At 35.5% G+C, this 17186-nt stretch overlaps 1 protein-coding gene across 2 annotated transcripts in view; it reads left to right on the top strand.

The window, feature by feature from the left end:
• Positions 1 to 16649, top strand: part of MARCHF6 (membrane associated ring-CH-type finger 6) — a 44520-nt gene extending 27871 nt beyond the window's left edge. For both annotated transcript variants that reach the window (XM_071736678.1, XM_071736677.1), the window contains exons 15-26: positions 171 to 305; positions 802 to 921; positions 2087 to 2187; positions 2854 to 2991; positions 4811 to 5012; positions 5936 to 6005; positions 7152 to 7333; positions 8207 to 8341; positions 9571 to 9660; positions 11025 to 11157; positions 12055 to 12190; positions 14019 to 16649. In XM_071736678.1, the coding sequence (XP_071592779.1) occupies positions 171 to 305; positions 802 to 921; positions 2087 to 2187; positions 2854 to 2991; positions 4811 to 5012; positions 5936 to 6005; positions 7152 to 7333; positions 8207 to 8341; positions 9571 to 9660; positions 11025 to 11157; positions 12055 to 12190; positions 14019 to 14109 (1533 nt within the window). In that variant the 3' untranslated portion in view covers positions 14110 to 16649. The remainder of the gene's footprint in view (positions 1 to 170; positions 306 to 801; positions 922 to 2086; positions 2188 to 2853; positions 2992 to 4810; positions 5013 to 5935; positions 6006 to 7151; positions 7334 to 8206; positions 8342 to 9570; positions 9661 to 11024; positions 11158 to 12054; positions 12191 to 14018) is intronic.
• The last annotated feature ends 537 nt before the right edge of the window (positions 16650 to 17186 follow it).

The following is a 17186-nucleotide window of genomic DNA, read 5'->3' as shown; positions in this document are numbered from 1 at the left end:
ATTGTAAATTATTCCTTTTTTTAAAAATTGAATGGTATAATTATTTGTGTTAACACAAGGCAGACATCTAAATTAAATGCTTTAAGTATACATGAACCTAGGGTAAACAAATCTGGTAACTGTTGGTTTGCCAAACTTCATTCCTATTTGTTTTACTACTTACTTGCTAGGAGATGTTTGATGCCACTTTGAAAGACAGAGAATTGAGCTTTCAGTCTGCCCCAGGTACCACAATGTTTCTGCACTGGTTAGTTGGGATGGTTTACGTCTTCTATTTTGCATCCTTCATTCTTTTACTGAGAGAGGTAAGTCTATATGAGCACAATTAGGATATAGCATAGTTAGAGAAGCTTGCATATTGAACTCTTAGTTAAAAATTTCACATGTGGGTATTGCTGCTACTGTGGTTTGTGTGTCTTTATTGGATTCCAGCCTTCAGTAAAAAGGGCCACATTGGTACTTACTACATTGAAAAATGATTATAGTATATTTTACTTTGCTGTTTTTGGTTTACAAAGGGTCCTTAAACATGGAGGATGCTTTTAAGTTAATCTAAGTACATGTCAGTTGTTTAAGTTTGATTAATACTTGAAAGTTAAGCTTGTAATTGGTTATTGCTTCTCTACTCCTATGATAATGCTTCCTTTGTTCTGTTTCTGTACCATTTTCTTTAACCTTTTGCAACAAATAACCCCTATGATGTGTAAAAGCTGTTTGCTGCAGCAGTGTCATCCAAGATTAAAACTAAACAATACAAAGATAATTTTCTCTTCACATATTGTTTTCTACTTCCTACTTCAGGTTTTGAGACCCGGTGTCTTATGGTTTCTCAGGAATTTGAATGACCCAGATTTCAATCCTGTGCAGGAAATGATTCACTTGCCCATTTATAGACATCTCAGGAGGTTCATCTTATCAGTGGTAAGAACTTCTCAAAAATTTTGTTGTTTGGAAAGAAAATTTCATGTTAGCTTCCATATGCTCTACTGCTTATTTAAGGAAAAACATTTTCACAAACCAAATCAGACTTTTCAAACTGTGCTTCTTCACTTTCTAAGAAAATTCTTCTGTGGAACATAAACTATTAAGTTTCAAGAAGAATGGGATTTGATTTTTCATTTTTACATAGTTAACCAAAATTTATTATTTTCAGTGTCTGGTTCTGATTTTGTATAAAGTGTAAGAATGTCTTTAAGATGTACTTGGATTTTCAGTCTGGCTCCTTAAGGAAACAGGATTTATCAAAGTGCATGGTCTTAATGTACCTAATCTAAATTTTGATCTTTCAGCAAATTTAAAAGATACATAAATAGAAACTGAAAGTTTTTCTGAAGCTTCTACAAGCTGAATGAAAACTCATCCAATAAGAAAAGAGGGGAATCTACTATTAGTAATCCCAGTACTGGGGAGGAAAGTAGAACTGTTGCACTGTACTCAAACTGTGATCTGGCCAGTCAGTGCTGCTCTTGTCATTCCGGGCTCTGGGCTAATGGCTGAAAAGGTGCTGCTGTCACACAGGTGTTCTGGCTATGGCTGAACAGTGCTTACATGGCCTCAAGGCTTCTCCTCTTCCCTGCCCTGCTACCTCCCCCATCCAGTGAATAAGCTGGGGATTGGGAGGGAGTGTGCTTTGAACAGTTGGCCCAAACTGACCAAAGGAGGGGATATTCCATGCCATGTGACATCATGTTTGACAATAAAAGCTGTGGGAAAGGAGGAGGTAGGGAAGAGGATATTCGTGGGTATGGGGTTTGTCTTTTGAGCAACTGTTAACATGTGCAGAGGCCCTGCCAGGAAGTCATTAATCATCTGTCTGCTGATGAGGAGCAGTGAATTAATTGGCTTTTTGTTTTGCTTGACCACACAGCTTTTGCTTTCTATTAAACTGTCATCATCACAAGTCTTCTTGCCTTCCTTCTGTTTTCACCCCATGCAGCTGGAGAGGCAGATGAGCAAGCAGCTGTGTAGAGCTGTTAACCAGAGCTAACCCACCACACACAATAAATGTGTCAGAGGTATGGGCGGGAAACTAGTTTATGGTTTTTTTCTAGTATTTATGCAAACTTGTTTAACTTCCTTGTTGCAGATTGTCTTTGGATCAATTGTACTGCTCATGCTCTGGCTTCCTATACGCATTATCAAGTATCTCCTGCCTAACTTTCTTCCATACAATGTTATGCTCTACAGGTAAGCATTTAATTAAAAAAAAAAAGTATTTTTTAGTCTCCCTGTAACTAGAAAAAATGTGTATTTGTGCTCTTTGAGCATTAATGTGACATTGTTTGGTATGTTTTGCTTGTTTTCACAATATCTAATCTTATCTAATCATAGAACTTGTTATATTAAAAGCTATTAAGAAAAATAAGAGGCATTTTGTATTACTTCCATAAAGATGACTATTTGGTTTTTATGTGCCTTCAAAACACTTTCTACTTCAACTTGTTCATAGTGAAATTGCTGCCATGTTTATTTTTCACTTCCACTCCTGGTTATCCTTGTTTCAAGAATAGAAGGATATCTGTAGATGTAACTTTAATGGCAGCAATATGGTTCTGTTCCTAAACAATAATAATAGAGACATCAGTGATAGAAGCAAATAGAAGAGCAAATCATATTCTCTGATATAATCTCTCTCAACATTTTTAAGTTTCCTGTGCACCTAAGGGCCTAAACACTCATGAACACCTAACCTGTGCTTAGAAATGTAAATAAGGAAAAATAACTGCAAAAACCTAAAAAATGTTCTTGTTAGCATCCAATATATTTTTTATTGTGGTACTGTTAATATGATTCAGTATGAAAGATAACTGTCAGTATTTTCCTTATACTTCTTTCTTTTCTCATTGTTCTTAGTGATGCACCTGTAAGTGAACTTTCCCTAGAGCTCCTTCTGCTTCAGGTGGTTCTTCCAGCTTTGCTAGAACAAGGACATACAAGACAGTGGTTGAAAGGTCTTGTACGAGCATGGACTGTTACTGCTGGATACTTGTTGTAAGTACAGAAAGTCAAAATCAGCTACAGGCATTGTGCCCAGCTTTGTCTTTTAACATGAAAGTGGTGTTCTTTCAGTGGACGTATCCTATGTGCCTTTTAATACCTATTTTGCAGATAATTATGTTGATGAAAACTTCTATAGTCACTTCCTATGGAAGTGTCATCTTCTAAGAAGTAGTTGTACCTATTTCTGGACTAGTCTTTGACAAGTAATTAGTTTGGTACACTATTACATTATTTTCTTAGTAAAAAAATGTATAGTGGTATGACTGAACAGCTTGTTAATTTCCTGTGAAATGGGAAAATTAGAGGTGAGTTTAAGAGCATTTCCATGAGTCATCTAAGTAAAATTCACATCATTCACATGTGTATCTTACAGTTATTACTGTAAGAAAAAAAAAATATTTTGAGCATTAAGCTGAAAAAGGAATACCATTAAGTTGGGGATGTTAAAGTTAGTTTCATCCCTTTTTAGAAAATGAACTTCTGAATCTATGTCAGCTAAAGTAAATGATTATGTAAAATTATGTTCCTTGATATATACTTCCAGGAAGACTTCTAGCACTCAAAATTATTTTTTAATTCATGTGTTCTTTGCCAAATCAGTCAAGTAAACATTGATTTCAAATTGTATTGGCATTCTGTCATCATGTCTTGCTCATTTTGGGTCATGCCAGTGCAGCAGCATTACGATGAAGATTTGTTCTTTGCTAAATTTTATCTGAGATTCTGAGAAAATTAATTACTTTTTTCTTCCACTGCAATCCAAAATACTTATTTTATCTTCTCATAAGGAAAATTTTCTCACCTTTGTTCTCGTAGTTTGTGTTTTGTGAATTTATTTAAATAATAAATGCCCATGCAAGCTCTGTAGAAGTTTTCAAGGGCAGGTTAGATGTGGTTCAGAACTAGATGAGGACCCTTTAAGGTCCCTTCCAACCCAAACCATTCTGTGGTTCTGTGACAGGAAGATAATTTCAGAAGTAATAGAAATGCCTATGCTTTCTTCGCTGCTGCAGCTGTTAAGAGCTTTTCTGAAATATCTCTTCAGCAGCTTCAGTTAAGGAAAGATGCAAATCGTTTCCTCTGCTTTTCTTAAATAACAAGCTGCTGTGAAAATGTTTCCATTGTCTGCCAATAGAATATTTGCATGGATCTTTCTGCTAATAAAATTATGCTAAAGCTGAAGAAAATTAATTTCTAAATTTTGTTTTGGCTTTGTTTTAATCAGATTCAAATATCTACTTGTTAATGTATGCAGGAAAAATCAATGGAATACTTTTTAAAGCAGATTGACTGTTTCTAAGATTGATGTTCTTAGAAAGCTGTGAAACGGGTTTTGAGCGATTTAGAATCTTCATGAAAGACTCTGCCTGACTGTACTTCTGAAAACATGTTTATAGGAGGATAGTACTGTTGTTGTACAGTTTGTTTGAAAGAAAATGTTTCCAATAGAGCTTAGTCGCACTTAAAAGGTGTCATTGAGCTGCTTGCTTACTCAAACTGAAGTATCAATGCAATTTTGCATTCACAAGCACAACTTTAATGCTAGAAATTGTTTTTAAAGCAGTCAAACAGAACTTCTCTTTATTTGTGGCTGTTCTAATCTGGATCCATACTAGAATTTTTGTCCTAAATTTTGTGTTGAGGGTGGCATTAGTGTGTTATCAGAAAACGGTTTCTTTTATAACTTATCATGGTTCTGCCAGTATTCCTGTATGAATTTTACACAAATTGTAGTCATTCTGAGTAAGCCTGTCTTTCTGTAAGATTCTCATTCACATGTAACAGAGCGAAACTGAAAATGTTGTTACAGGGATCTCCATTCTTACCTACTTGGGGACCAGGAAGAGAATGAAAACAATGCAAACCAGCAGCCTAACAACCAACATGCTCGCAATAATAATGCCATTCCAGTTGTGGGGGAGGGTCTTCATGCAGCCCATCAAGCCATACTTCAACAAGGAGGACCCGTGGGTTTCCAGCCTTATCGTAGGCCTTTAAAGTTCCCTCTCAGGGTAGGTATAGCTAATGCAATAAGAAAAAAGTGAAAGGCATTTGAAAAATGGGTGTAATGTTTGGTAAGAATGATGGGTTTTTTTTGCCCACATGTTATCAGAAGTCAAATGGTGGGTCATGTTTTGTGTTTTGTATAGTTTGCATCTTTCTAAAAAGTAGTCTTACAGTTATTCCCTCAGCTTTTTTCAAGCTTAAGACCTTCAATTATCACTTTTGTTTATAGATCCCACACATGTTGTGTGTTATCTATTAGTTCACATCTTGTTTTCCTAATGTTTGCTAATGAGAGAAATATAATAATAAAAGTCTTGTCAAGGAAAATGTGTGCCACAGATTTAATTTTCTCTTTATAGTCTGTTGAAATTTTCCCATAGTAAGCTTGCTTGTGACCTTGATGATTAGTGAAGCAGAACTTCATAGCACATGGTATTTGGGACATTCAAGTACTGAAATAAGTTAGGTTTGTAAGAATTCTCTGATAAGATGTAAACCTGACTAAGAACTCATCAGCTTTGCTGTCAGCTGCTGGTTGCACAGACCTAAGGGCATCTGGAAGAACATTCTTAGCAAGATTTTTCCTTTTTATAAAACCAGTCTTGAGTATCTGTCATACAGAACTACAAATCTTTCAGGGTTAACTTGAGAATCACTGTGCTCTTCAGTGCAGAAACAGATTATTTTTTAATGTAACTTCCCTCATTCAGTATTCAAATGTTAATTTTTACTGTTGTGACAATTGATGCAAACTCTTAAAGGAAGTACAGGGCACTTTAGGTGTGCTGCATGTACTGTGGATAGGTTTCTTATTGCTGATTTATTTATATAGTAAAACATCAGATGGTATCTGAACATTCTAGGATGAAACATAATTTTTTCTTAAGTGATTTTCTTAGAAACTATTTCTCTTTTTTTCCTCTTTCAGATATTTCTTTTGATTGTTTTCATGTGTATAACATTACTGATTGCTAGTCTTATCTGCCTTACCTTACCAGGTAAGTCTATTGCTGTAAAACTGTGATAAAAAACAACTTACAACTTGCCATGCTCAACAGTGGCAGATGTTTAAAACTGTTAAAAGGAGAAAGCATGGAACATTGTCTCATTTTTAATAGTTCATCATAAAACTGTGCAGTCTAAAGTCTAAATTTTTGAGACAATGCTCATGTTTAAATGACATTTCCGTTTCCTTTGTTTTGTTGTAGAATACAGTTTCTGTAGTAGTACTGTGAGAAAAAAAGAATTCATACTCTTGTATGTGCTTTTCCATTTAGAAAAGAAAAATATATAGGTTGTTGCTAGGTCTTCTGAAGTATCAAATTAAATACTCCGAGGCTGTCACAATGGCAAGGTCACTAGGAAACTTTGAAGTGATATACATACCCCTTCCCAAATACGTATGAATGAATAAGTACTTTTTAAAAAGTCTACATATTGTAGTTTTCTGTTGCTTTAATAATTTGGAACAAATTAAGACATGTAAACTCATTTGAATTTTGTAACCTGGCTACTTGTAGTAGCATGCCATTTTTACCTTCTGGTATTAATAATCCTAAAGTCAGTAATGTGTTGAGATCAGAGTTACAAATTTTGAGAAGGTTATTATAGTGTTGTATAATATAATTCTACTATACTAACTAATGCGTAGAACCACTTATAAAAAATGAAATGGTGTAAATGTCTCCCATTTTTTGTCAGAGAGCTTCCCAAGTCCCATCAGTAACTCTTAAAAAAATTATATGAAGCAGACATGACAACAAACATAGCTCATACAATATAAGTTCAGCCTAATGCACAAATCCATATAGCCTTTGCAGTTCCAAAAATTAGTGCTTAGGCTCTGAATAGTACAGTATTCAGGGCTTTGGTTTTCCTGTAGTTCAGATCGTATTATTGTTATTATGAAATTTTAAGAAAAAAAAATGTAGATATGCATTTGGCATCATCTAAACCTATTTACATGTTGCTTCACACATTTGTGCCTTATGGGTATAATACCAAAATACTGGCTTATGCAGAATACTACTTGAGCATTAATATTTAACAATAAATTTTACAAGTACTTTTTTAATAGGCATCATTAAATCATTACTTAGTACATCAAAAAGCATGACTCTATTTAACAGTGTTTGTGTTTTCAGTATTTGCTGGCCGGTGGTTGATGTCATTCTGGACGGGGACTGCCAAAATCCATGAACTCTACACAGCTGCCTGTGGTCTTTATGTCTGCTGGCTGACTATCCGAGCTGTGACAGTGCTGGTTGCCTGGATGCCACAGGGTCGTAGAGTGATTTTTCAGAAGGTCAAAGAATGGTCACTTATGGTGAGTCTTGAGAAAAAAAATGACTGATTTTTTTTAAAAAGTAACTAATGAAACTTCTTGTTTCATTTTTGTTTGAGGTTTTACTCTGTCATATGTACTGCATTTTTCTTTTCAGACCATTTTGAAACTTTGGCAGATTACATTCCTGTTGCATAGGGTAACCTGTATTTCTGGAAGGCATTTAGCACATTAAGCAATCAGTATAAAGAAGTTTGCATTTACATGTTTAAATATATGTGTATGTTTTTCTGTTTTCCTTTAAAAGTGAATATGTTGGATTATATTATTCCATATGTGACGAACATGTCTCTGCAAAATAGATTGCATATTTTCTTAAAAGTCCTTAGGCTTTTTCAGATCTTCATGTTTAAATGAACATTTTTAAAGAATAACCTTCTTTGAGGATTTCCATAGTAGCTTTCTTGCTAAGTATAGTAATTTTAAACATTCATAACATAAAGAGTATCTTGTTGTGGATGTTCTTGTGTCCTAATTGGATGATTACAGACAGTTTTGGAAAGGTTGTTCTCTAATTTTCCAACACTGGATTATATTCCCTACTGATAGCAATCAAAGATGATTATTATGGTTGAAAGATACCTGTAGGCAGTCATGCCTTTTTTCTGGAGGGGGGCATGGAATAGGACCCAATCTTGGAAGCTTGCAATGCAAGATTCTGTATGCAACTAAAATAATTTCTAGCCATATATATGTATGAGTTAAAGGTCTGTGTAGTTTATTAGCAGTAGAATATTTATTAGCAGAAGTTAATTATACACAGTAATTTATAGTTTATTTATAATTTACATATTGAAGTTCAGACAAAAAGAATTCTCTGATAAATACAATAATTGGATGTCCTGGGTTTTTTAGATAATGAAGACATTAATAGTGGCTATCCTGCTAGCTGGTGTGGTTCCCCTTTTGCTTGGTCTTCTGTTTGAACTGGTCATAGTTGCACCTTTGAGAGTTCCTCTGGATCAAACACCTCTCTTCTATCCTTGGCAGGTAAGTTGCTCCCATTCTTCTACTGCTATTGATACATTTCCTTACATAGAAGTGAGGGGTACTGGAATTCTTCTTTCGTGATGATTCAGTGCTTTATTTTTTGCATGTTAATTGTGTAAAAGTTTGTAATTAAATATACTGATTGTTTTTTTTTTCATGTGGCAGAGCTTCCTCAAATTATCAGAGTAGAGGGATTTGAGACTTGTAAATTAACAAGGAGCTATTGAAATTCAGAATTATCTCAATTTTTCACAAAAGAGAATGGAATTATACAAAGGTTACTGCTTTAGCAAACTCAAAGCAACTTTCATACTGACCTTTTTGTCATAAAATTTTAAATTTTTGAACATATCTGGGATAATAGATGTTAACAGGAGCTGTCTTTTTAAATAATTGGTTAAAGAAAATGTATTTCCCCAGCAGTTTTAAGAAAATTAATTATCCAGTACTGTCTTAAGCCTTACCAGTTATGTAGCTGTTTATTCTGCCTTATCAATCTATACTTTGCATTCTGTTTTGATGTGTTTTATTGAAGAATCTCTTACCAAATGCCAGTAATCCAGAAAGAATTGATTCATGGCATGCAGAGTTATACAAAACTTATTATTAAGTTTAGAAGTTATTATACACTTTCTAACTACTAGAAGCCTGTAGTTAAAATGTGTCTCTTTAATTCCATGCTGTAATAATTGCAGTGTATGTTAAAGCATAAACTTTCCTCTGAATAGTATGATTTTTTTTTGTAAAGAGCATTGCCTTGCTTTGTTCAGCTTTTCTCACATCAGGTAGAGTTTCATAAACAAAAATTTAAAAGAAATAAAACTTGTTTCCTAGCTTTGCATCTTATTTCTCTTTTTAAAAGGAATCAAATTAGCTTATTTCTAGCTAAATGTTAGCAGTGCTAATTAGTGGTACTAGAAGGTTAGGCTGTTGCTTTAAGTTAATATAATGCTTTTTGCCTTTGGATTAGTAGTATTAGCTGATTTTCCTGGGTCAAGGGAACTGAGTATTTTACTGATGTCTGTTAATAAAGCTTGAGAGCATCCTCTTTTCCTTAGGAGTTTGCAGATGTCACCTCTTGTAAACAGTGTCCCATGTAAATAGAGAAGTAATTTGTCTTTTCACTTACAAGTAATATTAGCAAATTGCTATTAAAAAAAGAAAAAGTGTTTTGTTGTCAAACTATCTAAGAGTATGTTAATGCTAACAGTTCATTTTTACAAAATTAGGACTGGGCTCTTGGAGTTCTGCATGCCAAAATAATTGCGGCCATAACCCTGATGGGTCCCCAGTGGTGGCTGAAAACTGTTATTGAACAGGTAAGACAAGAATGTCCATGTCCATGTGAGTTATCTGTATAATATACTTCAAACATTTTTGGAATGCCTGAGTTGGAAAACAGAGTTACTGTTGTAGTGATGGAGTAATTTGAGTAAGAGAATAAAAAACTCAGCTGGTCTTGTAGAATCCTTTTAAATTGCATGGCGTAATCTATTAAAACATTGAACAATAAACAAAAAATAAACCTTTGAAATCAAGAGACTGCTGGGTGTATGCATGTGCATTTTATCAGATTTGCATTGAAGTGAGAAACATCAGTATTAGGTGAATTCACTTGTGTCTAAATACTGGACATTATTTATGGCCACCACTCAAGAAAATAGAATTTCTGCTTTCTCCAGAGCTGTGGAGTTTCCCTCGTTCATAGCTGAGTGCATATGAAAGACAGCATTTCCTTTTCCTTATGATTGTGAAGCAAGACAGGACAGTTCTGAGTCACATAGCCTGGTGCTTTCTTCGGTAGAAGTGGGATTTTTTAATAATAACTTTTAAGTTCTACACTTTGTGATACCAGCGAAGTATCTCAGCAGTTTGTTGGAAGGTAAATTCTCAGCCCTGCGCTATATGTCCTGACCTCTGTACAAAAGGTGCCTCTCTTGATAATGTCTACCACACTGTCCCAGTTATTAAACCTTTTACTGATCACTGAGTGTCACAGCAGAGAAATGCATTCTTATTTCTGTGAGTACCTTTTGATGCACACCACGGCTCCTCCTTCCATTTTGAATGCACTCCCTGGGCCCATGTTATACGTGACCTCTGTGAGCCCTCCTTAGCAGTGGTTACCTCCAGGCTGTGGGAGAGAACCCACCCTCCAGCTGTGTGGTGTAGCTGTCTGAAATTGGTGTTTTCTTATTATTTGTGTGGTCACATTGAGATCTTAGCTGCTCAGGAACTGTGGAGGCCCTCTCTTCAGGCACAGACCCCACGTGCAGGGGATCTGCTCTGCCCTACCAAGTAGAAAATAAGATGCTAGTTTTTGCCAGTGTTACCAAATTAGTAGATTGACTCTACTAGCATGTACAGGATCTTCTTGCAGCAAGTTAACACCACAGAAGTGATCCCAGGTTGCCCACAAAACCACCATTCACAGCTCTATTTAATGATCTTCTAGCTGGTCTCTTGAATTCCTGCAACCAAATCACAGCACATTTGCAGGCAAAGTTGTTCTCCTGCATCTGATTTAATTTTTTTCCTAGAACCCTTATGATGTAGATTGGCACAGAACACTTTTTTCCTCTCATAAAGAGAAAGCCTTTTGTACAGTCCTGTAATTATTACTGTAAGAATGAAGCATGGCTTTCTTGATTGATCCATTCTACTTCAAACTTGTTCTTCTTAGGTTTATGCAAATGGGATTCGTAACATCGATTTGCATTTCATAATCCGTAAACTGGCAGCACCGGTGATCTCTGTTCTGTTGCTTTCTCTGTGTGTACCCTACATCATAGCCTCTGGTGTTGTACCTTTATTAGGTATGTATACATTCAGGATACCTGTTTATCATCTTACGGTTTATAGCAATGTAAATCTATTTGTGGAAATAAAACTTCAAGCTCTAGGGGTTTATTTTTTTTATTGCTTTTTGCTTTTGTTTAAAAAAAGGTCAAAAATCTGCTGTTGTGCAAGTAGAAATGCTTAAGGATTGCTGCATCATCTCAGAAGCTTTTGGGAGGCTGAGAATGCAACACATCAGTCTGGTTGTTTTTTTATTAAACTAAGTGCAGAATACATCAAGAGTGTGGGACTGAATAATATTTAACAGTAGGAATGTAGGTATCTAGCTAGTAGTGGAAAGAGATGATTCATTCATTTCTTCTTTGAACAATCAACCTTTAATTTTAGTCTTTTAAAGCTATTGTAAGCTGAGAACATGTCTGACTTGTCAGATTCCAAAGGAAGCTTGGATTTCCTATCTCCTCATACTTGAGGGAAATAATGTTATTAGTAGCAGGATAGATGTGCTTTTTCATCAGCAGTTGCCTTGGTTGGTAGTTCTGATATGAAAAAGATGTTCAAAAAGTCCCATTTTATTCTTCAGCCTCTCTAATGCAGACTTTTGTAGTGTCAACACTTTTCCAACACAAGGTATACAGAAGTCAGTAAGGAGGAAGAACTGATAAGCCCAGGTTTCTTCCTGTGGCTTGTCACGGTGTTAATGGAGAACTTTCAGCTTTAATGCTTCAGGTGAAAAAAAAAAAGCAACTGTCATGCCAGATTTCTGGTATATAACACGTGGGTGTTACTTGTTTCACAGCCCTTCTACTGGAGTTAAGAGTATAACAAAAAGCATAGAAGGAGGTGCAGAAGCAGAAATGCATGTGTTACTTCAGCAATGCCAGGTTTTGTGAAGGTTGTGTCTTGTTTTTTAGGAGTTACTGCTGAAATGCAAAACCTAGTTCAGCGACGGATTTATCCTTTTCTCCTCATGGTTGTGGTTTTGATGGGAATTCTCTCCTTCCAAGTCCGCCAGTTCAAGCGCCTTTATGAACACATTAAAAATGATAAGTGAGTATACAGTGTGGGGTTTTAATTTTTCCACTTTAAATTGTGATTGAATTCAGATGTTGTAGATACTTAGAGCTAAAAGGGATTTTAAGAAGCTTTCTAGAAAAATTACCCTCTGCCGCAGACCTAAACTGGTTGTGGTAAATGTTTTATTTGTGGCTCAGGTAGATAAACACAGGAATAGACTCTTTGTAAATGGAAGACACTCCCCTATATCTAACTTGAATGTTTTACCACAAACTAAGCTGATGGCTTGTTTGTCTCTCCCTGTGTAGTCTTGACACATGACCATAATAATTGGAATATATCTGAATGTAAAATCATGTCTCAATCTGCTGCTTATAAAACCATTTCTACGAGTTTTTCTGCATGTCTTTTTTTCTTATTCTTTACTCATTACCCGATTAACTTGTTAAAGAACATTAATTTGATTTGATACTTAATCCATACCAGATTTTACAATGTTTTCAGTAATCACTACTCTGCATTACTCAAATGTCTGATAAAATGTTACATTTCCCTGGTTTTTTCCTGGTGTTTGGTGTAAATGTGAAAGTAATAATATCTAGAAATATTGTAACTGAAATTAAATGCTCAGCAGACCAGTTTTTGTCTTAGCACTTTTCATTTGGTCAGCTGATTTAAATCCTGTTCTATAACATGTTCTGTAGTGTTGAGCCTACCTTAGTATGTATAGCTAATACTTATGTTTACAAATGGGTTTTGAGCTAAATGTTTGTCTTTCAGGCAGAAATGTGTATTGAATTGCAACTTGCATTAATGTTACAAGTTGTTTTCTTGTTTAAATAGAGGCTTGTAAACAGCATACAAAGCTGTGAAAATGTATCTAAGTGGAAATTACTTCAATAATAAATTATTGTTACAACAGTCCTTGTAAACAAGACATCTGTTCAACTTCAGTTAATGATCTCATTCCAGGAAGTAAGCACAGTCATTCTAACTAGTAGAGATTTATGTTTGATTAAATATTTCATGTTGCAAATTTCAAAAGCATATACAAGTTTTTGTGACATTTTAAAATGTGCAAAAAGTGGGATGGTTGTTTGGTTATGTTACCAAGAGAAAAGGTGTGGTGGTGAAAGGAGGCTTTTTAAAGGAGGTTTCAGGGGAAGAATTTATAGGTCTATATGGCTCTTCTACTTGTAGGGACAGCATAAAAATAGAAAGAATGGAAAGGAATTTAGATGGTAAAAGGTAGGAGTGGAAAACAATGATATAGAGGAAGTAAGGAATAATGTGAAAGTCAGGGAAACTGCCAAGCTGATGAGCTGGTGAAGTGTTGAAAAGGTATTTAAGTAAAGGAATCTCATAGCACTTAAGCTTGACATGTAGTAGCGTTAGGATCTTTTATTTCCCTTTAAGAAAGATAAAGCTGCAGTAAAAGTTCTTGCTTTACAATATTTACTTTTTTTCAACCAAATTGTTTTTACCATTAGATATGAGCTGGACCTCTCTTCACTCTTATCAGTGCATCTTCTGCATTGTGGCAGATTCTTTTTTGAATGTAAAACCTCATTAGCACTCTAATTTTGTTTTGTCTCTTGAGCTGTTGTTCCAGATGTTGAAGAGGCAGTGGCTGGAACAGACACTGTGAAGATGCTCTTTAAAGTATCACCTAGCAAAGGGGCTGGGTATATAAATAATGTAAACACAGTCTATTTCATATCATTAAGGGGAAAGACATCACTTGTAGAGTAACTTTGATAGCAGTGAGAGCTACTTCTGCAGCAGAGGAGGTAGAGTAGATTTGTGTTACGGAATTTTATTAACATTTGTTAATTTTTCCATGTTTCCACTGTCATTCCAGGTACCTTGTTGGGCAACGGCTTGTGAATTATGAACGAAAGTCTGGTAAACAAGGCACATCAACAACTCCACCTCAGTCTTCACAAGAATAGATGGTCATAATAAACATCATGACCTTCCCTTTGCCTTTACATGTCCTTTTTCATAGACTCTTCTTCAGTCTTTGGATATCTCTCCCAATAATACTCTCAGCAGTGTTTTGGCTTCTATTAGTCACATCCAGATAGCAGTTAAGGCTCTGTTCCTTATCTGCATTTACTGGTGTTATCAGTGCTGTCTGAGATCTGTATATGTGTAAATAGAAGTATCCTGACACCCTAAAACCTTGGATTAAAAGGAATGTGCATTGTACATCTTTAAAAAAGTATATTAATTTATTAAATCTAGTTGTCACTTTATTTTGGACTGCTGTTCTGTTGACAATGTGCCACAAAGCAATAGTGCGAAGAGGCAAGATGTTTTTATAAAATTTGGAGCTTACTTTATGGTGTTCATAACAGTTCTTATTGTAGTAATATAGTATGATTTTTCATGAGCAGAAAGGCCACAGAGAGAGTATCAAAAGTAAATAACTGCCTTGCAGTCAGCAATGAAGTGGCTGTGGTGAGAAAATGAACTATGTATCTTGCTGTCAAGTCTTTTTTATTATTTTGTATAACACCAAAGCTGTTGTACATTTTCTATTGCCTAATTGTTTTTCATGTGTCTGAGTTTGTAATATTGTACAGTTGCTGTTAAATCAAGAAAATATTTCCTCTTCTCAGAATTCAGATGTACTTGTTTGAGGCTCAGCTAGTTTTTTCTGTTGGGTCAAGGGAGGGGGGTTGGTTTTGGGAATCAGAATTTCCAGAATTTGAAACAGTAAGTAAAAAAATTTGCTAATGCTAGATAGTAGAAACATTTAAAGGTACCAAGGAGAATCAGATAGGTTCACAACTCAAACTGTAGCCAATTTCTTATCAACAATAGAATTTTTCAGAACCTCAAGAGGCAGGATGAACCTTATCTGATGTGTTTGCACGGGAACAAAGAGCATAGTGTAAGCAACGTTCTGATCTGGTCCTTAATTAAAGAGCTTGAAGTCTCTTTTTTTTGTGAGTTACCAAAGTTGCAAATAGCAGTACGAATTTTATATTGCACAATTACTTAGAGAAATAAAAAAAATTTTAAAAAGACCCACAGCAACAACAAAATAATCCCTTTTCTTTCAAGATTGGTCACTGTGAATTTTTATAGGAATAATATTGAGAAGTGATCTCTCATGTACCACGTACTGCCTGCAGAGCTGAGAAATACCTGTGCTATTATAGAGGCAAGGAAGAGTTATTTCTTTGCAAGAACACAGTCAAACAAGAGCCACCAAATCAAGTCTGTGTTATTTCCATATGTAGATAGAGGTCTTTTGCAGTAATGTTTGGGGGGGGATTATGTAGATATTTTAAAGAAAATACATAACAGTATCACAAAGCTTTAAGTAGCATCAAATCACATGCTTAGATTGCAGTATCTTTCCTAGATTAAATGGGGGAAATGTGAGTATCCAATGCAGTAATCAGGAAATTGATGAAACATTTGAATTGCTAATTGGTACACTGTCGTTCAGTATTCTGTACTTAACTGTATGTGTATATAATTAATACTTGAAAATCTGGCAGGTGCTTTGAGAGTGTCATCTCCTTTTATTGGTGTTGCATCTCTGATCATGTGTATTTTGAGCTAATATGGTTCAGGCTGTGATGTTGGTAGTGCATTTTGGGTGCCTGAACTCATGTACTTAAGGCAGTGAGCACAAGCCAAATGCATCTGAATCTAGTGGCAGTAGGATTGGGCTGTCACTACCAGGTCAGGAACTACTATTTTACAGAATTACTGTTTTCCTGATGGGTTTGAACCACAAATATTACCCTTTGGAGTGATTTGTTAGGAAATTTCCAGTGACGTGAATTCATAGAAAAATAACCAAAATATTTCTCTCATTCATTTGTTGCTGACTAAATGCTAAATTGAGTATTTGCCCCATATATTTTTGATGTGCATAAATATTGCATTTGACTATTTACAGTGGTGTATATGATGGGACAGATATATTTTCACAAGAATAAATTCACTGGTTACATCCGTTCTTACTTATGCCAAGATTCTGTCTTTGACATATATTCCGTAAACAGTTCCAGAATGGTCTTGCCACTGAAATACTGGAAGCACTACTGTGCATCATGCAGAATTTGCAGTAGTGTGCTTCTTGTAACTATGTTTTTATCAAGACAAACTGGTCTTAACATTAAAATTTATTAAGAAAAAGCCTTTGTGCTGTTTCTTATTACTGTATTTTGCAAGTCATGGCAAAAAAACACTGAATTGGGCCAGTCATGTAATGTGAACTGTTAACTATTTTAATGTAGCTTACATGATCTGTATTTACTCTTTGTTGCAGAGAACTGGTTTCAAATCAAACTGTTGTACTTGGGTTTGCACTGCTTTACAGATACCAGGTGAAGTTTGTTTCTGAAACTGTCCATTGTGAACTTCCAAAAAAATCTCATCTCCTTATTTCTGTGTCTGTTTTTGGGAAAGCAGACAGAGGTGTTGTATAGAAGAAGAATTAAATAACGCTAATTTTGTATTGTTTTAATAGTTTGCCTTATTGTGCTGAGTGTACTCCTCTGGCATAGAAACTTGGTATTAAGCACGGAAGTTAACTGGATGTTGCTAAGACAGCTGACAAGCTCTGTACCAGTGGTTTCCATCTGTGCTGGAGGAACACGGTGTGCAGTGGTGGTTGCATTGCTCTTAAGGTGGGAAAAGTCCTGTGTGTGCTTTCACCACAACGTGTTGGCCTTGGGTCTGGAAGGGAGGGGTTGTAGAGGGGTACTGGTTTCATTCTGTTGCTTTACAGTGTGGAGTATCTAAGGCTGTTGGTAGTTCTGCAGAGCTTCATCCAAGAGCTATCAGTCAGTTCTGTAGCTATCTTCCACATACTGGAAGAATTAATGGCAGCAGGGCTTTGACCATCTCCACACAGATTATTTTGTATTTATTAAATATAGTTAAAACTCTGCATCCTTTCTCTGACTCCCGCTTCCCCCTGGGTAAGCCTGGGTTACTGTTTTTTGGTTTCGAGGGCTCTCTGGAACCTCTATTTTCTTTCAGTAACCTCCTCAGTAAGATG

Source organism: Heliangelus exortis, chromosome 2, assembly GCF_036169615.1.
Source record: "Heliangelus exortis chromosome 2, bHelExo1.hap1, whole genome shotgun sequence".
NCBI lineage: Eukaryota > Metazoa > Chordata > Aves > Apodiformes > Trochilidae > Heliangelus > Heliangelus exortis.
The sequence above is the reverse complement of the archived record's forward strand: the minus strand, read 5'-3'. Positions and strand labels throughout refer to the sequence as shown.